We start from the raw sequence: 26,950 nt of genomic DNA on the forward strand, positions 1-26,950 counted from the left end.
GTGAAATGAATTGGCAATCTTACTCCACTTCACACAACAAAAATCATCAATTGTAATTAGCTTCCTTGTTAGAGAGAGTGGTTGACTGACTGGGCATGCCAAAGGAACAATTCTGCGCCTCCCAAAAGAATGGACGCTCCAGGTGGTAATTTCAAAAAAGCTTAGGGCCTGAACTCTGCTACCATTGATGTCAATGGGAGTTAGGTCAAAACTTAGTACTTCTGAAAGTCCCATTCTCAATTGCTGGTTTAAAGCACATTAATACGCCAATCTGGAAAAATGTGAATAATGCTCTTAATTCAGCATCTTCCACAGCCTTTATTAAAGAAATAGATCACTTTTTGGAATAGTGGGGAGAAGACATGGAGGAAAAAGGAAATAAAACAGTTTTATATTGTAAGTCATTTTTGAATGATATTTTATGGTAAATATATATTTCAGTTCAGTTCTTGAGTGAGCAGATTTCTCATACTAATGGCAAAGAATCCACAAGGATCATTGTTTCCCCTTACAAAAAGTAGATTAGATCCAGTTAAATTTTAAAAACTGCTATGTAAACAATCTCAGTGAGCAAATCTTTAAATATTTTTTAAAAATCTTGAAATAAAGTTGGCTGCTCTATTTGTAGCATGACTGATCCCCAGATGTATTGGCACTGTGTTTAAAAGAGGGACAAATCTGGGTCACACTGAAATCAATGCACATTTAGCCATTGTCTACAAAGGGATCCGGATTTGGCTGTAAATGAATTAACAATATTCACGAAACCGAGACAGTAGCTTACATACTCTACAGTATATCATGTTTCTCCCTGCATGAAGTTTTCACTTCTCTTAGAATTGTGTGTTAACTTAGGTAGTGACAGGCCCCACAAGACCTACTGAATGTAATGAGGCATGATGCATTAAACTCAAAAAACCTAAAGGACAGCTCCCTGAGAACTGCAGTTAAAAAGAGTTGCCACGTAGAGTCACTTAAAATCCTTAGAGAAGGTTCTCTTCTGGCTTTAAAGTGTGAGTGGGACAGCTTGCTTACAAGACACACTGCTTTGGGGCTATTAACTAGGGCCAAGATTTTCAGATCTGATTAGCAATTTTGAGATACTCATTTTTTTGGGTTCACAACTTCACACACCTTAAAGGGGTGTCATTTTAAGAGGGCAGTTGCTCAACACTTTTCAAATTTCAGGCTCCTTTAAGATGCCTCAAGTTGGAAGCTCCAAAACACTCATCACTTCTGAAAATCTTGGCCTAGAACTTTTGTTGGTGACTCCTAAATCACAGAGGGGCATGTTGTCATAAACAGATAGCTAAGGGTTAATGTCTCTTTCACCTGGAAAGGAGTAACCTGAAACACCTGACCAGAGGACCAGTCAGGAAACAAGACTTTTTCAAATCTGGGTGGAGGGAAGTTTTGGTGTGTGAGTTCTTTGTTCTTTGTCTTGTATTTGTGCCTTCTCAGCTCTGAGAGTGATCTTTCTGTCTCCTGGCTTTCTAATCTTCTGTTTCCAAGTTGTAAGTACAAAGATAGTAAGACAATAAGGTTTATATTGTTTTCTTTTGTATTTACATGTGTGTAGTTGCTGGAATGTGTTAAATTGTATTCATTTTGGATAAGGCTCTTTATTCATTTTTTTTCTTTTAAACAAATGACCCTGTATTTGTCACCTTAATACAGAGAGACCATTTTTATGTCCTTTTCTTTCTTTTTATATAAAGCTTTCTTTTTAAGACCTATTGGAGATTTTCTTTAGTGGGGACTCCAGAGAATTGAGTCTGCAGCTCACCAGGGAATTAGTGGGAGGAAGAAGTCAGGGGGAAAATCTCTTTGTGTTAGATTTACTAGCCTGACCTTGCATACCCTCTGGGTGAAGAGGGGTGGGGAAGAGATTAGCTCTCTCGGTACTGGTGTTTTCCAGGACTGGAAACAGGGAGGGTGGAGTCCCTCTGTTTAGATTCACGGAGCTTGCTTCTGTATATCTCTCCAGGAACCCAGGGAGGAAACACCTGGAGGGGAGGAGGGGGAAGGGAAATGGTTTATTCCCCTTTGTTGTGAGACTCAAGGAATCTGAGTCTTGGGGTCCCCCAGGGAAGGTTTTGGGGAGACCACGGTGAGCTAGGTACTGTATAAATCCCTGGCTGGTGGCAGCGTTATCAGGTCCAAGCTGGTAACTAAGCTTGGAAGTTTTCATGCTAACACCCATATTTTGGACGCTAAGGTCCAGATCTGGGAAAAATGTTATGACACATGTGAGTAAGGACAACAACAATATTACAAGGCCAGAGAAGAGAATTATTTTTTTTCTTCTTTTTCTTCTGGTCTTCTGAGATATAAGACACAAGAACCCCTAACATGAATGGGGTGAAGATGGGCAGCACTGCATTGGTCGATAGGCACCATGTGTTTAGGATGCAAGGCAACAGCATACAGGAATGGCTAAAAAATGTAAAATGATGTTGGGAAGAGAGTTGGAATTCCATATACAGAGTCAAGAGTCTTGAGTTTAGTAAGGTTACACTGTACCTGTAATATGTCTGTGTGATAATGCTGCTGTGCTCCATATACGTAAAATGGGAAACATATGTCTCTCCAAACCAAACTGAAATAGTAGTATACTTTTAGGAGGCCAAATTCTGCCTTCTATTATACTCATGAAACCATATTAAATTAATCAGAGTTACAATTGTGTAACAAACTTGGGCCCAAGTATCTAAATTAGACATTTTAGAACTAAGCCTAATGGCCAACAGCTATGGTAGCTGACCTGGAGCTACTCACAGCCTTCAAAAAAAAGGGAACATGAAGGCTGGGTACCAGTGGTGACCCCCTGATCCCACTGAAGTCAATGGACAATTTGCAACTGACTTCAAAGAAGGTAGGATCTTTTTCTCTAGAAAAAAAGTGCTATCTGATATTTACTGAACTCTCTTGATTTATCACAGGGATTACCAATTAACTGTGGGAAAACTTGTTTTTCAATAATCTTTTTCTTATTCTCCAAATGATGTTTTTGGCAAGGTACATGTTGGCTGAAATTTTGGTTCTTACTTGATGGACCTTACATTTGAAAATTGAAAAGATTAAGGAGTTATATTGTCTGTCTACACTCATCTCTCCCTTAAAGCTTTCTTCTTCTGTAAGGCCTTTCAGTGATAATCCATCATTTATACAGAATACTCCTAAAAACAAAGCCAAAGCTTAAAGTTGTCCCTTTGTCCTGGACATCATGTTTGGACTGTGTTATGTGTGTATAAAAAAGGATCATGCTCTCTTACTCACATAAGTAGAACCCTACACATTTTAAAGGGATTATTTGCACACACAGGATTTGGCCCTTAGACTGTGAACTTCATGTGGCACACAGAGGCAGGTGGTCCTCTAGGTCGACAAAGCAAAAACTGTCAAATAAATACAAAAAAATTCCAAATCCAGCATAAATTTGAATCATTTAATGCCACTTAGGTTTTGTAGGGCTCTCTCAAGCAGAAATATGATAAGACAATGGGGTTTTGTAGCACATCCTTCAGAAGAAGAAAGAGGAGCGTCCATGTACTAGCAATGGAGATACAGGTGAGCAACCGTTTTCATGTTCTCTCCACAGGTACTAATGTGGAGAGTGGACTAGATGATACATCTGAGGGAAGGGAGCAGAAGGAGACTCCACCGATTGGAAGGCATGAGATGCACTGTCCTAGGGACGGGGGTTCCACGACTCCCAAGAGAAGGAGGTGGTGATGGTTAAGGACTCTCTCATCAGGGGGACTGAGTCATCTATCTGCCGTCTCGACTGAGAAAACCGAGAGGTCTGCTGCTTGCCAGGAGCTAGGATTCATGATGTGACGGAGAGACTGCTGAGAGTCATCAAGCCCTCGGATAGCTACCCTTTCCTGCTTCTCCACGTGGGCACCAGTGATACTGCCAAGAATGACCTTGAGCGGATCACTGCAGACTACGTGGCTCTGGGACGAAGGATAAAGGAGTTTGAGGCACAAGTGGTGTTCTCGTCCATCCTCTCTGTGCAAGGAAAAGGCCTGAGTAGAGAACGTCAAATTGTGAAAGTCAAAGAATGGCTACGTAGGTGGTGTCAGAGAGAAGGCTTTGGATTCTTTAACCATGGGATGGTGTTCCAAGAAGGAGGAGTGCTAGGCAGAGACGGGCTCCACCTAACAAAGAGAGGGAAGAGCATCTTTGCAAGCAGGCTGGCTAACCTAGTGAGGAGGGCTTTAAACTAGGTTCACCGGGGGAAGGAGACCAAAGCCCTGAGGTAAGTGGGGAAATGGGATACCAGGAGGAAGCACAAGCAGGAGTGTGCAAGAGGGGAGGACTCCTGTCTCAAACTGAGAAAGCGAGACAATCAGCAAGTTATCTTAAGTGCCTATACACAAATGCAAGAAGCCTGGGAAACAAGAAGGGAGAACTTGGAAGTTCTGGCACAGTCAAGGAACTATGATGTGATTGGAATAACAGAGACTTGGTGGGATAACTCACATGACTGGAGTACTGTCATGGATGGATATAAACTGTTTAGGAAAGACAGGCAGGACAGAAAAGGTGGGGGAGTTGCATTGTATGTAAGAGAGGAATATGACTGCTCAGAGCTCCAGTATGAAATTGCAGAAAAACCTGTTTCTGCATTAAGTTTAGAAGTGTGAGCAACAAGGGTGATGTCGTGCTGGGAGTCTGCCATAGACCACCAGACCAGGGGGATGAGGTGGATGAGGCTTTCTTCTGGCAACTAGCAGAAGTTTCTAGATCGCAGGCCCTTGTTCTCATGGGAGACTTTAATCACCCTGATATCTGCTGGGAGAGCAGTATAGTGGTGCATAGACAATCCAGGAAGTTTTTGGAAAGTGTAGCGGACAATTTCCTGGTGCAAGTGCTGGAGGAACCAACTAGGGGCAGAGCTCTTCTAGACCTGATGCTCACAAACCAGGAAGAATTAGTATGGGAAGCAAAAGTGGATGGGAACCTGGGAAGCAGTGACCATGAGATGGTCAAGTTCAGGATCCTGGCACAAGGAAGAAAGGAGAGCAGCAGAATACGGACCCTGGACTTCAGAAAAGCAGACTTTGACTCCCTCAGGGAACTGATGGGCAGGATCCCCTGGGTGAATAACATGAGTGGGGAAGGAATCCAGGCGATTTGGCTGTATTTTAAAGAATCCTTATTGAGGTTGCAGGAACAAACCATCCCGATGTGTAGAAAGAATAGTAAATATGGCAGGCGACCAGCTTGGCTTAACAGTGAAATCCTTTCTGATCTTAAACGCAAAAAAGAAGCTTACAAGAAGTGGAAGATTAACAAATGACCAGAGAGGACTGCAAAAATATTGCTCAGGGATGCAGGAGTGAAATCAGGAAGGCCAAATCACACTTGGAGTTGCAGCTAGCAAGACATGTTAAGAGTAATAAGAAGGGTTTCTTCAGGTATGTTAGAAATAAGAAAGTCAAGGAAAGTGTGGGCCCCTTACTGAATGAGGGAGGCAACCTAGTGACAAAGGATGTGTACTCAATGCTTTTTTTGCCTCTGTCTTCACAAACAAGGCCAGCTTCCAGACTGCTGCACTGGGCAGCACAGTATGGGGAGGCGATGACCAGCCCTCTGTGGAGAAAGAAGTGGTTCAGGACTATTTAGAAAAACTGGAGAAGCACAAGTCCATGGGGCCAGATGCACTGCATCCAAGAGTGCTAAAGGAGTTTGCAGATGTTATTGCAGAGCCATTGGCCATTATCTTTGAAAACTCATGGTGATCGGGGGAGGTCCCGGATGACTGGAAAAAGGCTAATGTAGTGCCCATCTTTAGAAAAGGGAAGAAGGAGGATCCAGGGAACTAAAGGCCAGTCAGCCTCACCTCAGTCCCTGGAAAAATCATGGAGCAGGTCCTCAAGGAATCAATTCTGAAGCACTTAGAGGAGAGGAAAATGATCAGGAACAGTCAGCATGGATTCACCAAGGGCAAGTCATGCCTGATTAACCTAATTGCCTTCTATGAGGAGATAACTGGGCCTGAGGATGAGGGGAAAGCAGTGGATGTGTTATTCCTTGACTGTAGCAAACCTTTTGATACGGTCTCCCACAGTATTCTTGGCGGCAAGTTAAAGAAGTATGGGCTGGATGAATGGACTATAAGGTGGATAGAAAGCTGGCTAGATCGTCAGGCTCAACGGGTAGTGATTAATGGCTTCATGTCTAGTTGGCAGCCAGTTTCAAGCGGAGTGCCTCAAGGGTCGGTCCTGGGGCCAGTTTTGTTCAATATCTTCATTAATGATCTGGAGGCTGGCGTGGACTGCACTCTCAGCAAGTTTGCAGATGACACTAAACTGGGAGGAGTGGTAGATATGCTGGAGGGTAGGGATAGGATACAGAGGGACCTAGACAAATTAGAGGATTGGGCCAAAAGAAATCTGATGAGATGCAACAAGGACAAGTGCAGAATCCTGCACTTAGGATGGAGGAATCCCATTCACTGTTACAGACTAGGAACAGAATGGCTAGGAAGCAGTTCTGCAGAAAAGGACTTAGGGGTTACAGTGGACGAGAAGCTGGATATGAGTCAACAGTGTGCCCTTGTTGCCAAGAAGGCTAACAACATTTTGGGCTGTATAGTAGGGGCATTGCCAGCAGATCGAGGGACGTGATCATTCCCCTCTATTCAACATTGGTGAGGACTCATCTGGAGTACTGTGTACAGTTTTGGACCCCACACTACAAGGGGGATGTGGAAAAATTGGAAAAAGTCCAGCAGAGGGCAACAAAAATGATCAGGGGGCTGGAGCACATCATTTATGAGGAGAGGCTGAGGGAACTGGGATTGTTTAGTCTGCAGAAGAGAAGAGTGAGAGGGGATTTGATAGGTGCTTTCAACTACCTGAAAGGGGATTCCAAAGAGGATGGATATAGACTGTTCTCAGTGGTACCAGATGACAGAACAAGGAGCAATGGTCTCAAGTTGCAGTGGGAGAGGTTATTAGGATATTAGGAAAAAAAATCACTATGAGGGTGGTGAAGCACTGGAATGGATTACCTAGGGAGGTGATGGAATCTCCTTCCTTAGATGTTTTTAAGGTCAAGCTTGACAAAGCCCTGAATGGGATGATTTTGTTGAGAATTGGTCCTGCTTTGAGCAGGGCGTTGGACTAGATGACCTCCTGAGGTCCCTTCCAACCCTGGTATTCTATGATTCTATGATTCAGCCCATGCTCCACCACAGGCCCTGCTTCCAGCCAGCACCAAAGTGAATGGTGCTGGCCAGGGAAGCAAAGGAGTGTGTGCTGTACATCACTGTTTTTGACAGAAAATGTAGTTTCCACAAAAATCAAATTTTTCTGTGGGAAAGTTTCAATTTTGCTGAAATTTTTCAAATTTCTGTTGGGAAAATCTAAACAAAATATTTTGTTTCAGGTTGGTTCAATACAAATTGAAATATTTCAGTTTGTTGAGCTGACCCAAAATGTTTAATTTTTAGTCAATTCATCATTAAGCTGCATTTTGTAGAGTGACTAACGGCCTCATTGGCATTGGCATTAAGGCCTCCATTTTCACCTATGGACTGGGCTCTCTGGCCAGATTATATCTGCCATGATGCAATGCAGATTCCCTTCTGCACAGATTGATGTTGAACTGACTCAAAATGAAACATTTCACTGTTTCCAAATTGAATTTTTTTCTAAATATTCCATTCCTGGAAATTTTTTGACAAATTCAACTTTTTGTGCAGGTTTGCAACGAAAACAAATGTTGCAGTATTGGAATTGCCCAGTAGACAGAAATTCTGATTTTCACTCAGCTGGAGGCATCAGGGTTCTGTACAGTCAGAGATAGAACCTACAGCTGCATCCCACAGACAGAACTCCCATGTAGTTTAAAGGCCAATACATCTGCAGGAGTGGATCAAGTACACTCTGTAAGGTAGATTAAGATGAATACGATTTATTTTGGTATTAGAGACACGAGTTACTAACTTCCTTGTCTGAATATAAAGTAGTAGCAGCAGTAATCATGGGATTGCTTCCACTGGATTTATTTGGTTTGCTAGCAGTAGAAATGTGTGATTAAATTCTGATTTTCAAGTATACTGCCCTTAATTTGGAAGCATGTTTTTAATTGGCTTTTTTAAACACACTAGAAAACCAGACAGGCTTACATGAATGTTTCACTAATATTTGTGAACCTTCTGAAAGAATCTGGGCAAACTAACCATTTTATGTTCAAAACAGGCAAAATTTGTCATATTCTCCTGAGCACTGGGACATTTGACCCAGCCCTCAAAGCAAAACACAGATGCCCTGCAGACCTGTGTGGGTCAAAATAGAAAATATGATATGCATGATGGGGCCCAGCAAAATAAAATAACAGCTTCTTACAACTCTGCTATGAGTCCCCAATTGCCATCCTGTACTTCACAGTAACTAAAAGTGACCCGACACCAGTGTATTTGCTATATTTCTCTCTCTCCCTTAATTACCTGGTAAACACAAACCTGCTCCCTTTTCTTTTAATCACTTAATCTGAAATACAAATAACTACGGTGATCTCAATGCAGATACTGTGTTATATTTCCATTTGTACGAAATCAACACTGAAAAAATCAAAAGGAAGGAATGACATCAGTTAAACTGAAGGTTAAATTGTCTTTTTTCTAGTCTGTGAAGGTGTTAATATATTGCATTTCTCCGTCTTATGAAGCAGACAATTTTTCCTTTGCTCTTACTTACTGTGCAGATAATTTATGCCTAAAACATCTAACTGGATTTTGCTAATAACTATCCATACTACATGATGCATCCCTACATAAGCCTTTTGAACACCACCATGTATTTTACATGCACAGCTAGATGCAATTATAATCACCGTGGTGCTCAGTGTAGATGAAAAATTACTGATAAACCTTTCTTGTTGTTAATATGCCCAATATGCTACTCAGAATCTTGCCATATTTATCCACTGTCACTAACATTAATCTTCAATCACTCTTACCAGATGGAGCAAGGAGCCTCCTGAGGAAATAAGAGTGTGAGGGTCTGCACCATCCTTTAGTAGCCGTAGCACTGAAATATCAAAGAAAAGAGAAGGAGAAAGAATTAATGCACCAATGCACCCAGTACTGAGATCTTAATAGCCTGATTTTTCATCATCTTCATTAACAGGTTTAATAATATATGCAAACCTCTGAGATAACATATGTAAAACTACCATGTCAGCATTTCCTGTCTCATTTATTTTAATGGTGAGGTCTGACAGTTCAGGACCTTTGATAACTATGCTAATTATGAGCAATATCAAGGCCTTCACTAGAGCAGTAATTCTCAACCAGGGATCAGGGTCCACTGGGATGCTGCAGGCAGGTTTCAGTGAATCTGCAAAGCAGGATCAGCATTAGACATGCTGGGGCCCAGGGCAGAAAGCCAAATGGGCCTGAAGCCTGGGTCCCTGAGCCCTCCCAATCAGGGCTGAAGCTGAAGCCTGAGCAACTTAGCTTCACAGAGCCTCCTGTGGCATGGGACTGGGTCCCGGGCAATTGCCCTACTTGATACTCCCTAATGCTAACCCTGTTTTTTATACACAGATAAATAGTTGTTGTGGCACAAGTAGGCCATTACGTTTTTTCTAGCATGTTGAGGGGGCCTCAGAAAGAAAAAGTTTGAGAACCCCTTGCTTTAGAGTCTGGTTGTGTTTCTGTAGTTCTGAACACAGGATATTCCATAGCAAGGTTAAAGTCACCTGATTAGACCATGTTCATGTGAGTGCAGAACACAGTTAACTGATTTTATTGTATTTTGCAGAGTTCCTTGAGACCTAGAGGCTTTTTCGCTAAATGATTGAGATTGGTGTTCATAACTTATATTGCCTGAAATTAATCTTCATGCCACATCTTAGTGAAGTGCACTCCATTCAACCTCTGCAGCACATTGCCTGATCACTGACATAGCATAAATCCTGAAAAGATATTTGGGCCACATTCTGCTCACAGTTACATGTAATAAACTCCTTTGAAATGAACCCAGGTATTTAATGCAGAACAGAAGATAGCCCTGCACATTGGTGCTCAGTCAGGATTGATAATTCTTTATTCTTTTTCCTTGGTCTCCATGGCTTTTATAACCTTTTCACTTGGAATTCAGGAATTGACTAATTCACTCTATTAGTGTTCATTCCAGGGCAGGACTGAATAATGAAAAGGCCAAGATATCATCAGGGGAATTCACCCTGTTTCTGCTGGCTAACTGGCATAAGCAGTCCACAGTGACCTCACCCCTGAGAAATACCCTCGGCGCAGGTCCTCTGTAGAAGCACAGCTGGTTCCACATTGTCATCAGGAGGCCCTGGTCCAAGAGAAGTTATATGATGGGTCAGGGGTATGATGGCCCATAGTAGAGGAGCGCACAAGTTAAGACAGCTCTTATGGCTCTCAGCTCCTGAATAGGAGAGTTGCAAACCATCTCCCTCTTTTGCTCTGCACTGGAGCTTGTGCCTCAGTCAATATAAGAGTTGTGAAATGCATAGAAAGAGGCTGTCACAGTTCCACAGTGAACTCTCTGTGGTCCAGTAAGGGCACCCACTCTTGGGTCCTAGCTCGCCAGCAGTCATCTCTTTTGGGTGGAGACCTGCACCTCTCTCTCTCCTCACTGAGGTTTTTCCAGGCTGCACAGTTCCCTGCATACACTGTGTTATTCTCAGCAGACCATACTGCCTAACCAGGCCAAGGTCTGTGCACTGCTAACTCTTTGAAGGCTAAGAATAACATAATTGCCAGCAGTTATGAGTTACCACACAGCTCTTATTAGCAAGCACACTTATTCTTAAGGTGAAAGCAATGCAAAGAAAAGATATTAAAAATAAAATAACCTAAGCACATGCTAAAAAAATTAACAGAGGCCACCCCAACTCCAACCTTGGACCAGGGAAGGGTTGGAAGGACTGATACCTGCCAAAGGTTGCCACATAAGAAAGGCCATACTGGGTCAGACCAAAGGCCCATCTAGCCCAGTATCCTGTCTTCCAACAGTGGCCAATGCCATGCACCCCAGAGGGAATGAATAGAACAGGTAATAATCAAGTGATGCATCCCATCTCCTCTTTCCCCCACCATTGGCTGAAGTTCTGTCCATTTGCTGTATCAGAAAGAAGGCTCTAAGTCAATTTAAAGTCAGACTATTTATCTAAAAGTTCTTTATTTGTCAGGAGTCTCTGGAGACTCCAATTTGAGCCAGTATATTTGAGCCTCTGCAAGTGACGATACCTCCTTGGAGGTGTTATAACCTCAGTCAATTTGCCTAATCAGCCACCACTTTTCCTAGTTCCTAGAAAGCTATAGTCATCCTTCCCCAGGGAAATGCATATAATGCCTGGTGCACAATGATACATAAACTTAACACAGTGAGATCTCCCAAACATATTGCAGGAAATTGCCATCTGTCACAGAGGCAAGATGTGAACTCATGGTCTCTTGGCCTCCAGTTCACTGTACTTCCCACAATGCAAGAGATGCTAATATGGAAAGGCAAGCGAGATCTGGGAGCATGCAAAGTGTATTGCAGCATTCACAATACTAGCAAGCCAGTGATGAATCTGTTCTACAGCATATGAACAAATGGTATTTTTTAGAGGGGTGATAAATGAGAGTGGGTGTCCCTTTTGTGGACACCAAGCCAGCCAGTTAGCTATAGAATCCCTCTTGATAGTTGTTCTCTACTTGCTTTACCTGTAAAGGGTTAACAAGTCCATGAATAAAAGGAAGGGAGTGGACACCTGACCAAAAGAGGCAATGGGAGGGCTAGAACTTTTTAAAATTGGGAAAAAAACTTCTCTTTGTCTGGCTGTTGTTCTTCTCCGGAGAGAGAGGACAGAGCAGAGACAGGGCTGAGACTATTCTGTAATAAAGCTTTTTGTCAGGTATGGAAATCATCAGATCATACCTAAAATGCCTCATTTGAACCCCAGATATGTAAGTAGATCATAAAATGTCTAGCAAGACGCGACTAGGTTATCTCTATTTATTTCTTATTGGCTTATGGACTCCTCTGTGCTAACCCCAAATGCTTTTGTTTTACTTGTAACCTTTAAGCTGGACCTCAAGAAGGCTATTCTTGATATTTAATTTTTGTAAGTGGTTTTTTTTTTAAATCTAGGAAAAGCCTAAATTCCAGATCTATTTTCTTTCCTTTTTTTTTTTAAATAAAATTTACCTTTTTTAAGAACAGGATTGGATTTTTGGTATCCTAAGAGGTTTGTGCATAAGTTGTTTAATTAGCCGGAGCAACAGCTAATTTCCTTTGTTTTCTTTCTCAGCTCTTCCCTGGAGGGGGAGTGAAAGGACTTGAGGGTACCCCACAGGAAGGAATTCCCAAGTGCTCCTTCCTGGGTTCTCAAAAAGTTTTTTGTTTTTTTTTTGCACTTGAGTGGTGGCAGCATCTACCCATCCAAGGTCAGAGAGAAGCTGTGACCTTGGGAGTTTAATCCCAGCCCAAAGTGGCCAGTATTAATTTTTAGAATCCTTGAGGGGCCCCACCTTCTGCACTCAAAGTGCCAGAGTCAGCCTTGGCAAGAGGTTTAAACTGAGCCAGATCTTGGTGGATTTTCATAGGGCACTTACAGTTTGGCTCTCCCGCTATGTAATTTGAAGTTCCTGCTACAAACCACTGAAGCACTAGAGGTTTTCAATAATGGTCAGATGTGTTTTTTGCTTGCTCAGTAGATTTTTTTAAACACCAGCAATTTCACTAGCTTTGTTTTCTGAAATGGCTGAGCCATCCTTGATCAAATTTTTCAGAAAAAAAAATCTGAGTCAGACACCAAACAGAAAATTTCAGCTAAAACAGTTCAATAATGTTATAATGAAAATAGAGATTTATAATGGGAAAGGATAGGCTACCTTAAATATACGAGCAGTTACATGCTCCACCTATAATGATACATCCAGGTATATATTTTGGAAGAATCAAAAAATGACAGTTACAACAACAAATTCCACTCTGTATTTCATTTCAGGCTTTGAAAATAAATGGACAATCTAAACCCTCCTATAAATTCAAACCTGAAGAATAAAACCTTTGTACCTCCTCATTTGCCTTTTTACTTGTTTTTGCTTCATTTAATTTAGTTAATTGCAAACGCGCTTTGCTTTCTGGCAAACACAATTTTGTAAACTAAATACTCTTAGAGTCTACTGTTGTTCTTGGCACTGCCACTGAACTGGGAAACAGAACACTGAGTAATGTGGATTAAATGGACTGTGTTACAATTGCCAAGCAAAATGGAGAATATAAGGGAGCATATTTATACTTGCCATAAACTTGGCAAAAGTGGAAGAATGAAGGAAAAAAACCCACAAATTATTTCTTCCTCCTCTCATTTATAGGAGCCCAGTGATTAAAGATCACTCGTCCTCCCCCACACAACACATCCTATTATAGGCTAAACCTCAAAAGCTGGACTTTTTGTTCCCATCAGTACTAACGAACATTACAGAGTGCCCTCAAAGGGGGATGGGGACATACATTACAGCTGCTAGAGTCCTAGACTCCCCAACACCCACCCCCCCACACGCCCACACCCACAGCCCACCCACCCACAGACTTTGTATAGCTTGTTCAGAAGCTTTGTAATAGCTAGACCACCAAAACTTCCTGACACTCGCCCCACTCCTATGCTCTGCATAGTTTCTTGCTTCACCTCTTCAGTGTCTAAGCCACCTAATAGTTGCCTTTATGTTGCAATTTCTATCTGAGGAACTTTACAAAAATGAATTAAGACAGGCTATAGCCCTCCATTATACCTATATTAGGTATAATCCTCATCTGCAAATGAGGAAAGTGACATACATAGTCCTTAAAAGTGGGATTTTCCCAAAGGTATTCAGTGTTGGCCTAAGTCTGCTCTCACTGATGTCAAGCAGAGTTTCAGCGCTGACTTCAAAGGGAGCAAGCCTAGGCCAGTGCTGAGCACTTTTGGGAAATCACATTGTGACTCTGGCAGATCAGGTGCCAGGTCAAACCAAGGCCCCAGGGCTGAACACTGACAAATGCATAGCTGGAAACTAGTCTGGCTTACCTGTGGGTTAGTGCACTTGAAATAGATATTAGTGTTATTAAGAATGTGTTTAGACTTTATGGAATGCTTGTAAGATGCTGCATGTATTAATCTTATTTATAATATCTGTATCCGTGGTATAAAGTTATACTGAGTGTTTTCATTGTAAACCATTGTTACTGTATAACTCACCCAACAGGAAAAAGAAGCAGTAATTAAGGTAAAATGTTCATCCAGCACACAATATGTCCCATTAAAGGAAAATGAGGCATTGTGTAGCACCAAAGGACAGAGACCTTGTTGATTGCACTCCTAACTCCATCCTGGATAGGGAGGCCTGTGCATGAACTCATATCATAAGCTTGGATTCCAGGTTGATGGGGGATAAAAATCCATGACAAGGAGAAACTTGGTCTCTTTATGCTGTCTGGACTCTGAGGGGCAAAGATTCCTAATCATAAGCAAGAGATCCTCATGCTGTTGGCATGAGTCAGCCTCAAATAATATATAAAGCTGCTTATTATAGAAACTTTTATTACCTTTTTAAATCTACGACTGTAACTCATTTTTTTTCTGTGTATGTTTCCTAATTTAACCTTGTAAATAACTCTTATTTCTTTTCTTTGTTAATAAATCTTTAGTTAACTACAGGACTGGTTACAGATATTGTCTTTGGTTTGCAATCTGAGTACAAATGACCCAGGGTAAGCGACCCATCCTTTGGAACTGGGAGTAACTGGAATATTGCTAAGTATCAGAGGGGTAGCTGTGTTAGTCTGGAAGCAGCAAAGAGTTCTGTGGCATCTTATAGACTAACAAACGTGTTGGAGCATGAGCTTTTGTGGGTCAATACCCACTTCATTGGTTGCATCCAACAAAGCGGGTATTCACCCATGAAAGCTCATGCTCCAATACGTTTGTTAGTCTATAAGGTGCCACAGAATTCTTTGCTGAATATTGCTGTGATTTTTGGTGTAAAGTGACCATGTATCAAAGGGATCGGCAACCTTTGGCATGTGGCCCATCAGGGAAATCCACTGGTGGGTCGGGATGGTTTGTTTACCTGCGGCGTCCGCAGGTTCAGCCGATTGTAGCTCCTGCTGGCCGCAGTTTGCTATTCAAGGCCAATGGAACAGTGAACTGCGGCCAGTGGGAGCTGTGTCCGGCCGAACCTGAGGACGCTGCACGTAAAAAACTGTCCCGGCCCACCAGTGGATTTCCTTCATGAGTCACATGCCAAAGGTTGCCAATCCCTGATCTATCACATAGTCCAGCTTGCCTGAGTGGTAAAATAGAGTAGAATCCCCACTGCCCAATATCTGTGACTCCATGGTAAGACTGTTATAGTGCTTCAGAAGTTCACATTTTTTAGTAGGTTGGTGAAATGTAATTATAGAACATACCACCAGTTTGGGGTGTCTGCCCTGATTTTTGACAATCTGCCCTAAGGTCGGCATTCATGATCATGAGCTACTCCAGACAGCGTGACACACATGCTAAGTGAATATTCTAATATGACACAGGAAGTATGTCACAGATACAAAGTATATCCAAGTGACAAACTCTCCCTGTGTTTTCTTATTATTAGAAGTGAAGCTGGATTCTTGAGTCAACCGCTCTCCACAACAACCTTCAGCAGCCCAAGCAATTAACTGTGTGGAAAAATAGAGCGAAACAAGGTAATGACTTCTCAGCTCCATTTATCAGTGACTCGTGGTTGAAGGCAAAAACGGAAACCTCTCCTAATGCATGATTCTCCTTCCTGCCAGTGAGTCAAAATACAGGAACACTTTGAAACATCTGTGATTCTTGTGACTACACAGTGAGTTGAAATCTCTGCAGAGATAATGACAATGGACATCATTGCTTTTTCAGCAGAAACCAACTCCCAAGATTACCCCATAAACAATGTATATAGCTGTTGCAGACATAAACCAAGTAAAAAAATACAAATTAAGCAGATGATGTTCATAAATATTAGATGATTCATGTACAAAAATGAGATTAAAAATAATAACCACTTCAAGTTTTTATCCATCTAGCTTGCTCTCTTTTTCTTTATTATTGCTCTGCAGAGTCAGCAGTACTACAGAGATCGCACATCACAAAGACTGCAAGGGCAGTGGATGTGAACTCTCATGTAGTTTGGGTCAATATTCTTTGTCCTGAAATAGGATCAGTTGTCACATTCCACAACACACAAAAGCAACTGACAAGCCTCTACTTTTCTTGAAAAAGAAATAGGATTTACCTCACTGTAAAGAAGAATAAACATCCCAAAGCATTCTCTAGTGATATACTGCCCTGGTCTCCCCCCATGAAATCTGGTCTTTTGTGTGCTTTTACTCTATACTATACAGATTTCACGGGAGAGACCAGTGTTTCTCAAATTGGGGGTCTTGACCCAAAAGGGAGTTGCAGGGGGGGGTCGCAAAGTTATTTTAGGGGGATCGTGGTATTGACATCCTTACTTCTGCATTGTCTTCAGAGCTAGGTGGCCAGAGAGCAGCAGCTGTTGACTGGGCACCCAGCTCCGAAGACAGCGCCCCACCAGCAACAGTGCAGAAGTAAGAGCGGCAATACCATACCATGCCACCCTTACTTCTGCGCTGCTGCCTTCAGAGCTGGGTGGCCAGAGAGAGGCAGCTGCCAACTGTGGACCATGATTTCATGGTCTCTGATGCATTTTTCATGGCCATGAATTTGGTAGGGTCCTAGTTATGCAGGAATAAGTGGCGCACAGATTTCTGACTCTCATATACAGTGTGGGTGCACTATGCCAACCTAACCAATCCTCATGATGGAAATCCTATTGAAGCTACTGGGAATATAACCTAAGGATGAGATGAACAAGCCCTAAAGCAGGAAGTTCAAAGTTACTTGAAAAGAAATATATAGATATATAGTCAACCAATCATATCTGAAAGAGAATCAAGATTTGATTAGGATTTTAAGTAAATGCTAAGATCATTTCTTATTTGTCCCAACAAGTTTATCCAGTTCTCCTTAGATGTAATTAAGCTATGGTGCACTATATTATTAAAATATATTACACACACATGTGAACACACAATCACTATTATTATCATCTCCTATCCATATCCTTTTTCCATGACTTCTGCCCACTTTCACCTCTGCTTCTATTATACCTCCCCACACTGCTCCCTGCCCCTACATCTCCTAGCTCTGGCCCTGCTCCCCTTCTGTTTCTATCTAGTCCCCCTAGACTGGCTCTGTGCCCCTCCCTTTCTGTGCCTATTTTCCCCTCATACACACACTCCTCACTCTTTGCATTCCAGTCAGGCTGTTTCCTCCTTCTCCTTCACATTGGCTGGATACCAACAAAGGGAGCATTGAGAGCACAGGAGAGACAGTCTTCCTGTTCTCAGTTCTGATGCCTTATCCTTTATAAGAAAGTTCTGCTCAGTCCCTGGGTCATGCTCAGTCTAGATGGCATCTTTGGAGAATTTAGCCACCAAACTAACAAGTCTCTACAAGTCAAGGATGTGTGAACTGAGATTTTTCATTTAGTTTATAACTAAGACAAATTTGGTGGATTTTCATGGGAACAGCAAAAGGCCCATCCCTGACACCAGGGTGACCTCCTTCCCTCCCTCTGCTTTAAAGCATGGAGGTACTGGAGCTTTTCAATTACAAGATTATAAGATTGTGGTGGGGGGGTCAACACTGGTGCAATAATGAATTTTCCCCAATCTCATTCTTGGAAATGGCTGAAGAACTATAGTTGAAACATGGAAAATTTCAGCCTGAAAAATTTTAAGTTTGGCACAGTTAAAAGGAACTGAAAACAGGATCTTATAATGGAAAGTGTTAGGCAACCTTAGCTATAGGTGGTGTTCCTAGCTGTAATACAAGCCATCAATTTTTGTGAGACACTCCTGCACAGAATTCTTCAAACATATGTGGTAGGACTGAAGACTGTTGTTTTAACTGGATGAAACCTTACTGGAAAAGGGTTTTTTGAGGGTATTGTATTAGTAGAGATATGTGTGCCAGGCTATGTCTACACTATGGACCTTACAACGGCACAACTTTGCCGCTACAGCTGTGCCGCTGTAGGGTGTCCTGTGCAGCCACTCCATGCTGGTGGAAGAGCTCTCTCCTGCTGGCATAATTAAACCACCTTCAACGAGTGGTGATGCACTCCCATCAATATAGCACTGTCCAAACAGACACTTTTGTCAGTGAAACTTTTGTCAGCCAGGGGTGTGTTTTTTGTCGAGAGAGCTTTTGAGCTGTGAGAAAAGAGAGGGTCTTCTGTTTTATTCCTACTGTGTTCAGGGAGACAGGACTTGGTACATTCAGTGTAAATCAACAGAACTGCATAAAATAAATTCCTGATTCCACCATGAATTACTTCTTCTATCAGAAATAATCCACAAGACCTCACATTTTGTCCAATTGCTTGGTGCACGTACGTGAGCACAGTTCAATTGACTTCAAGAGATAATTTGATTCTATGTTTATTATTTGTCTTATATTAGTGCCTGAAAATACCAAACCATTTAAAATCTCATTATAACAGACACAGGAAAAAGAGTACATAAGTTCTGAAAAACATTTAAATAAAGTAATTTGATGTTGGGGTTTCCCTATACAACTCAACATGTTCATCACGTTTCCAAGAGGCATCTGACAATGCTGATCAAGGTAATAAAATGAATCTCCCCCACTTTCACTTGATTAGAAAGGAGTTTTCCAGAGGTATTTAGCCATGTGAATCTCGCATTTCCTCCCTGAGTATCTGGCTCAAAGATCAGATTTTTTTTTGTTTGTTGTTTTGTTTTGTTTTGCTGTGGAGAAACACATAGAAGTAAATGATGACAACTTTACAATGTCAGGCAACATTCATTTCATATAAACAATCTAACTTACGCATCTAGACCTCAGTGTTTCAGTCCATTGAACTTTATTGATAATATTATTGTATGTTTCTTGCCTCAGCTGATGCTAATCTTAGTTCTCACTGGAAAATGTAATTTTCCTGGATATAAAAAATGTCCCTTTCATTTTCTGTAATAACCACAATCCACATGCACTCATTATGGATGAAATTCACCCGAGTACACAGGGTCTGCCCAGATTTTATGCACTCTTTCAGCCCACAGCACAGAGGAGAATTTCACTCCTTATCTAGAGGGATATTTTGCTTGCTAACTTAAATATTACATCTTTTAAAAACGTTGCAAGACACTTTTATTTTCCTGAGTATGTTATAATTTTTATAAGGAGGATTTTTGTAAAAGAAGATTTCCCCTCAAAACCTTCCAAATATCTTCAAGATCAAAAGCAATCTGTTCTTTCCTTCTATAGTGATTCATTTTCTCACATGCTTAAGTGAGTTTCATTGTGATTTCTGTTAAATAATGTAACATTTGTTAATACATGCACCATTCTCAAAATTGGCCTTAGGGACACCTGAAACAGTCACAAGAGACACCAAGGCAGAAGAAGCACTTGAGAATACATGGTTTCTGTGGTCTCCTTCTTCATAAGACTCTTTTCAAATTTTAAACAGCTGATAGGCAGTCTTCTGACCCTCCAATCTTCCAGCATAATTTTCTCTTCTCAATGATTAAAATAGAGATTCTGCACACAAATGTGTCAAGGAGAAAGTGTTAGTGTGGCACTGGAATATTCCCTTTTTCTCATGCAAATCTGTAAGAAGATAGCATCTCTGATCTCTTGGGCACCAGAAGGTCTGACTAATTATGTATACATTGTAAGATCCGTATGGTGTGCTGAACGTACAATAGCTATAGAGCTGTCTACGAACAATTCCCGTGGGGAAAGACAGAAGCCATTTTGTTGCCAAAGTTGCTGCAGACAATACAGAGGAAACACACTGGGCTTTCTAATGGAGACTTTGTTTTTAACTCTTCTTCTTGTTCTCCTTAGTTTACAGAAAGTAATTCAGACTGAAGGAATCTGGTTGCACATTTTGTATACAAACACAGCTCCTTCTGGAGACCATCAGCAGTGACACTAGACAGTCAAACCAGCACTCTCTCATCTCCAATAGCCAAGCAAGCAGCATTTAAATCCGTAGGCTTTGGCTCCCAGGCTGGTGTCTAATTACTTATTGCTGATGGTTTCTTTCAAATCTCTACCTATTTGTTTCTATTATTTATTCACAGCAAGCATTAACACAATGAACACCCTTTTTGAGAAACTCATTCTTAATCTCTTCTTATAGAAATCCTGGGACTGAGATGTGATTTCTACAGTGATCTATGGCAATGTCTGTCATCCAACATAAATGTTCCCTTATATTGCACTTATTTATGTCTTATTATACTTACTTGTTCGACTCTGAATAATTCCTTCACACTCTTGATATTTACACACTTCAAATATTTTGTAGATTTATTGGACTACAGCCTACTTCCACTAACATCAGTGGAAGCTTTTAATTTGACAATTCAATGGGAGTAGGAAAGAACCCATCAAGTCACCTCTCATTCTTATAAACATCTGCTCTTGTCACTTAGAATTCTTATTCTAGCTCTTAAATTTGCACTCCCAAGCCATTCGATCCAATCCACTGCTCATCTTTGTTTTTCTTGTCCAAACATCATCCAATATTTCAATTTATTTCCAGTAATGATGTGCCCATTAATGAAGATATTTACTAAACCTAGGCCTAATGTTAATCCCTGCCACTAATAGGTCGAATAGCTACCTTCCCCAGATTCAATATAATGCCGTTCATTGCTATCCGTCATTTATACACTTTAAGACAACTCAGTCTCTGCAAGAGTGCTCAGATCCAATTTGGACAATTTTGAGAGTTGGATGTCATCCAACTATCAAATATTTGACTAAAATCCAAATATATTACATCTATCACAATCTCTACATCTACATCTTTGAATTCTGACCATACACCCATTGGAATCAACTTCAAAACTTCCAATGATTTCAAATGGAGCAGAATTGTGCCTTAAATCCATGCACACACACAATACACAGGTAATCAAGTTAGTCTTATCAAGATTCCTTATCCTCTAGCTGTTTTGCCATTTTTCTCTCAATATTTGTAGAATTATTTTACAAGAGATCGAAGTTGGATTTAGGAATAACTGTCAGGCTCATTCTTCATTTGGTTTTCAAAGATTGCTATCACATATATGGTATCTTTCAATTTCTTCCCAGCTCTCCATGATTTCTCAAAAGCAACTATAAGTTGTATCTTAAGTTTTTATATTTTAGGTCTGTTTTATCCCTATATGCACAAAAATGTAAATTAGGAATTTTCATGCCAACCCTGTGCCTCTTCATAGATAGTTCACAAACTAGTAGAGGATCAATCTTTCTGCACTGGTTTTATCATCCTACCCGCTGTGGTTATAGTATAGCAAAAAAAAAGTCACTAAAAGAGAATGGGGTCAGTTAGACCCTGCAGTGTCAGTCAATGGGCAAAATGAAAGTACTACATTTCCAAAGTCTTTGGGGGGCTCTTGGACACCAAACACATACAAACATTTTAATAAAACATGACAGGCAAACCATTGCCTCTTCTTTCTTTAAGTATTCTCAAACTATGATGAAAACAACCTGTTAGTGTTGGTTTTGTCTGCAGTCTTTTATGTATTTGAAGACCACTATCACATCCCTCCTTTATCTCCTCTTTTCCAAACTAAATGTACCCAGTTCCTTCAACCTTTGCTCATATCACTTGCATTCCATCTGTTTGATCGTCTTTGTCATTTGCCTCTGGATGCTTTCCAGTTTCTCCACATCCTTTCAATACATTGATTACCAATATTGGACATAGTATTGCAACTAAGGATTAACCAGTGTGACTTGCATGCTATGCCTCTGTTAATACAACCTAAAATTGCATTTTTTTTTGCAACACCATTGCATTGCTGGCTTGTGTTGAGGCTGTGATCCATCACAACTCCAAGATCCTTCTCAGCAATGCTGATGCTAAGTCAGTTATCCCCCATTCTGTATTTGTGCCTTTGGTTTTTCTTCCCTAAGTGTAGCACGTTACATTGGTTTTTATTGAATTTCATTTTGTTGTCTATAGCCCAGTTCTCCAATTTATCAAGATCCCTCTGAGATCCTATCCTCCACAGTATTGGCGACTCCAAAGATTTGGAAACTCCAGAGTATTGGCAAGTATTGGCAACTTGATCAGTATGCTCTCTATATCTACTTCCAGGTCATTAATAAAGATATTAAACAAAACTGGACCCAGAATAAATCTCTTTGGAACCCCACTTGAGACCTCTCTCCATTTCCACATCATTCCATTAATAGTTATTCTTTGTGGTTTTTTAACCAATTATGTATCTACTTAATGGTAGATCTGCCAAGCCCGCATTGTGGGACTATGTCAAAAGTCTTGCTGAAGTCCAGGTATATCATGTCCACCACATTCCCCCATCCACCAATCAGTTACCCTGTCAAAGAAGGAAATGAAGCTGGTTTGGCATGATTTGTTCTTGGTAAATCCATGCTGGCTGCTAGTGATTACCCCTTTATCCTCCTGGTATTCACAAATTGAATGCTTTATACATTATATACAATGTTTTATACATTGCCCTAGTGCAGGGGTTCCCAAAATTGGTTCATGGCTTATTCAGGACCACAAGACACTTTATTTACCTGAGCATCCACAGGTTCGGCCACTTGCAGCACCAAGTGGCTGTGGTTCGCCATTCCCAGCCAATGGGAGCTGCGGGAAGCAGTGGCCCAGCCTGTCTTGCAGCCCAGCAGGGGTTTACCCTGAACAAGCCTGGAACCAAGTTTGGGAACCTCTGCTTTAGTGGATTCCCAGATACCAGAGTCAGGCTGAGGAGTTCCCCAGTTCCTCCTTTCCCCCGTTTTTTAAAGATGGGCACAACGTTAGCCCTTCTCCGGTCTTCTGGGATCTCTACAATCATCTATACATTTGTAAATATTATTGCCAGTGGTTCCAAGATTTTCTTCAGCTAACTCCTTGAATTGTATCAGAGGGGTAGCCGTGTTAGTCCTGTAAAAGCAGCAAAGAGTCCTGTGGCACCTTATAGACTAACAGACATATTGAAGCATGAGCTTTCATGGGTGATGCATCCGACGAAGTGGGTATTCACACATGAAAGCTCATGCTCCAATATGTCTGTTAGTCTATAAGGTGACACAGGACTCTTTGCTGCTTTCATTGGATTGTTTTTATTTTGAGGCAGCAGTTATGATGTATTATATGAATCTTTTAGCATTGTTTTTATCATCATAGTTTCCATAGTTTTACTTTAAAAAAAATGTACCAAAAGAGAGACCCCCAGTTAACAATTGCCTTGAGTATCATCCAGCAAATTGAGTTTCTTTGAAGATAACGGTGTCAAAATGATTTTATAGGAAGCCTACACTTGCTAAGTGTTTCTGGGGAAGCCACAATTGTCATATACATTTTCTGGCAAGCCCACACTTAACAAATGTTGTTGCTGGGGCAAAGACTCACTGTTGATGAAGAAAAGAAGTGTGCTGAGTGTGAAAACCTTGTATATTCAGAATATATGTCATCTATTTGCTCCATTTGTGCAAAGCAGTAGGCCATTTACTGTCACCTTGTTGTGTTTTGTGCCTTTTATATTGTTGCTATTCCTATTTGTTTTCATTGTCTAAACATGGGGTGGTAAAATAAGCTATACTGGTAGAAGCACAGCTTTGCCAGCATAAGCTGCATCCACATTATAAGTGTTTTTTTCTGGTATAGTACACCAGTATACCTATACCAGTAAAGCACTCCTGGTGCAGACATGGCTCAAGTAATCACTTTCATACTTGGGAAGGCATATCACTTGGATCATTTGCTTTATATTATGTTGTCTAAATATTTTCTTACATCTGTATTCTCAACAAATTTTTGTTTTAACCTGCTAGTCATGTTAAAACTTCTTTTCTTTGTTTTTCTCACTAAAGACAGAACTAAAACATTCAGTACCTCAGCCATTTTAAGTCATCTTTCACTTCATTCCCTTCATCAGAAATTAACAGGTATACTTTATTTCTAATATTATTTGCCTCCAGATATTATTGTAAGACCCACTAATCTTTCTAAGAACTACCCATAGTTCTTCCCAGCAAGCCTTCACAGTATTTTTGTTTGGTTGTTCCCTGCCATTTACTATTATCAATATAGGATTTTATATTTTAACACATCAGGGTAAAGAAATCCCTCACTAACTGGCTAGAATTTGAGACCCTTACTCACTGTTCCATTAGTCATTCCACTGAGGTGAATGGAAGTATCATGGAGTAAGGTGCTATTCAACATGAGTACGGGTATAGAATTGGTCCCCACGTCATAGTGATCATTACTTGCCTTCTTCCTTCTTGAAAGAACTGAAAGTCTAGTGCACCTTAATTATAGACTCTTCTTAGGATTTCCCCCCATTCTTCTAACCTGGTAGATTTCTACACTTTCTGCCTGTGCACTTTGCTCACTAGACTTCTTTATTCCCATTAATTTGTTCTCCTAAAATGTAATATAATTGTACTACTGTATTTCCTAGAATGTATTCCTTTTTTCAGGTGAGTGTTAAACAATTCAAGCAGTTCATGTTCACTGGTCCCAACTTTCCCTATTTCTCTCTGTTTCAATCAGTTCCTACCTACTGATAAAAAGTAACGGTGAGTTAAACGCTTCCCTCCCCATACAGAGGTAGAAGAGAGAATGGTCATGGCATGGGGAACAGCTCCTTGAAAGGATGCTTCCACCTCTTGCCCATTTCCATGAAGCTGTAGACAACCATGGCTCAGAAATGGAGGCACTTCAAAGGCTGAAGAGTGATTCTGAGAACAGCTGATCTTCAAGGCGTGTCTCTCTTAGGAACTAATAGGCACACAAGAAGATACCTGCATAGAACTTAATGTTGTTTTTAGGAGTATTTTACTTCCACTTCAATGCATTTTATTTCTGCCTTAGATGCGAAAGAAATGCTATTAGCAGCACAATATTTCACTCAGTTATGCTACCATTTGGGAAAAGACAACAAGGTGACACCATAAAGGGTCAACATCCATATAGTAGATGCTGCCTGTTCATCCAGATCTCTGGGATTTGTAGGGTTTAGAGGCTGTAGCCCCTGCTTCCTCCAATTCCAACCCTTTCAAAGGGGCATTTTTCATAAGCTCTGCAAGCTAACTGGCCCTCTGTCCACTTTCACTGGTATAGCAGGGTTATTAACAGAATTTAAAAGTAAGTGGTAAGTTTTAAAATCTAAAATGTATTTGCCTTTTCAAAGTAGATATATAGTTAGAACCACACAGACAGGCAAGATTAGTGGAAGTCTCATTGGAACTATACATGCTTCTTCTTGCTTTGAATTTGGCCCTGATGCTCTACAATTCTATTCATATATATCTGTTTCTTTAAACAAATTGTGCAATTCCATCCCATGTGTAAACATACTGAAGTCAATGGATTTAAACCGGGATGCATCTGGCTTATTGTGCTAAACTACATTGCAGTATGCTGAAGGCACCAGATGTACTGCTCCTTTGCGTCACTTTACTCGTGAATTCAGGCACAGAGCAGCAGCTCATGTCTCCAACAGATTTTAAGGAAATTGCAAGTCATATTTTTCCTACTCTCTGTGGGCAAATGTTGAGATCTGAAAACCTATCACTATATACCAGCAGTATCTGTGTTTGTGAAATGTGAAGCACAGACCTTAGCTGCAGCATTAAGTCACTAAGCTGTTGTGTTTGCCTTTTGAGTCTGAATTTAATCAAAACCCCAAACAGTGCACAGCATGAGAAATTACCTCTTGGGTCTGGGGCTCAATCCTGGGACCTGCAAGAACAGCAGAATTTCAAGTAGGACTAGATAGGTTATTTTATCTCTGTATTTGGCACTGGTGTGACCACTGCTGGAATATTGTGTCCAGTTCTGGTATACAGAATTCAAGAAGTATCTTGATAAATTGGAGAGGTTTTAGAGAAGAGTCATGAGACTGATTTAAGGCTTGGAAAACATGCCTTATAGTGAAAGACTCAACGAACTCAATTTATGTAGTTTAAAAAGGAGAAGGTTAAGGGGTGACTTGATTACAGACTATAAGTAGCTCTATGGGGAACAAATATTCAATCATGGGCTCTTCAGTCCAGCAGAGAAAAGTATATGATCCAATAATATGCAAGTTGAAGGGAAACGAATTCAGACTGGAAATAGGGTGTCAATTTAACAGTGAGAGTAATTAACCATTGGAACAACTTATGAGGGGTCATGGGGGATTGTCCATCTCTGACAATCTTTAAATCAAGATCGGATGTTTTTTTCTAAAAGCTGTGATCCAGAAAATTTTGGGGAAGTTCTTTGGCTTGCGTTACACAGGTAGTTAGATTAGATCACAAAGGTCCCTTCATGGTTTGGAATCTATGAAATCTATGAGTGGACTTGTGAGTACAGCTGGTTTATAGCCTCACACCATATTACATGGTGGCAGGAAGGCAGAATTGGAGGTTCCCATTAAAGTTAAGAGGCAAATTACCAAATATGAGGTACTGATTTTTATTTGGTTTGTTCTAACTCCACATTATCATCTTTGCGTGATCACAGGTGACCCCTTTCTCCTTGCTACACCAAGCTAAGGTAGAAAATTGTTTATAATTATAGCAACAAAGCACACACAAAACAAACAAAAATTATAGTGAAAGAGACCAGAATGGAATGATGGAGGGAACTGATTGGATGAAGCCAAGGAAGCTGGAGACAAAGGCCTATGAAGCTGGACTTCAGCATTAGGCTTCATATCAGTTCAGGTCACTCTACACCTCTAGCAAACCTGGATCTCTGGAGAGGCCAATAATGAGTTTAATATATGGTGCCTGTATTTTTGTAATTGGAACTAATAAAATTTTAAAGGGAAGTTAAAAAGTAGTTTTTAAAAGCATGGGTATGTCTAAC

The 26,950-nt window shown here is 40.8% G+C and overlaps 1 protein-coding gene across 2 annotated transcripts in view; it reads right to left on the reverse strand.

Annotated features, from left to right (window-relative positions):
* Window positions 1-26,950, reverse strand: part of MYO16 (myosin XVI) — a 592,718-nt gene that overhangs the window by 396,030 nt on the left and 169,738 nt on the right. For both annotated transcript variants that reach the window (XM_050946813.1, XM_050946805.1), the window contains exon 3: window positions 8,977-9,047. In XM_050946813.1, the coding sequence (XP_050802770.1) occupies window positions 8,977-9,047 (71 nt within the window). The remainder of the gene's footprint in view (window positions 1-8,976; window positions 9,048-26,950) is intronic.

Source organism: Gopherus flavomarginatus, chromosome 1, assembly GCF_025201925.1.
Source record: "Gopherus flavomarginatus isolate rGopFla2 chromosome 1, rGopFla2.mat.asm, whole genome shotgun sequence".
In the NCBI taxonomy this organism is placed as follows: Eukaryota; Metazoa; Chordata; order Testudines; family Testudinidae; genus Gopherus; species Gopherus flavomarginatus.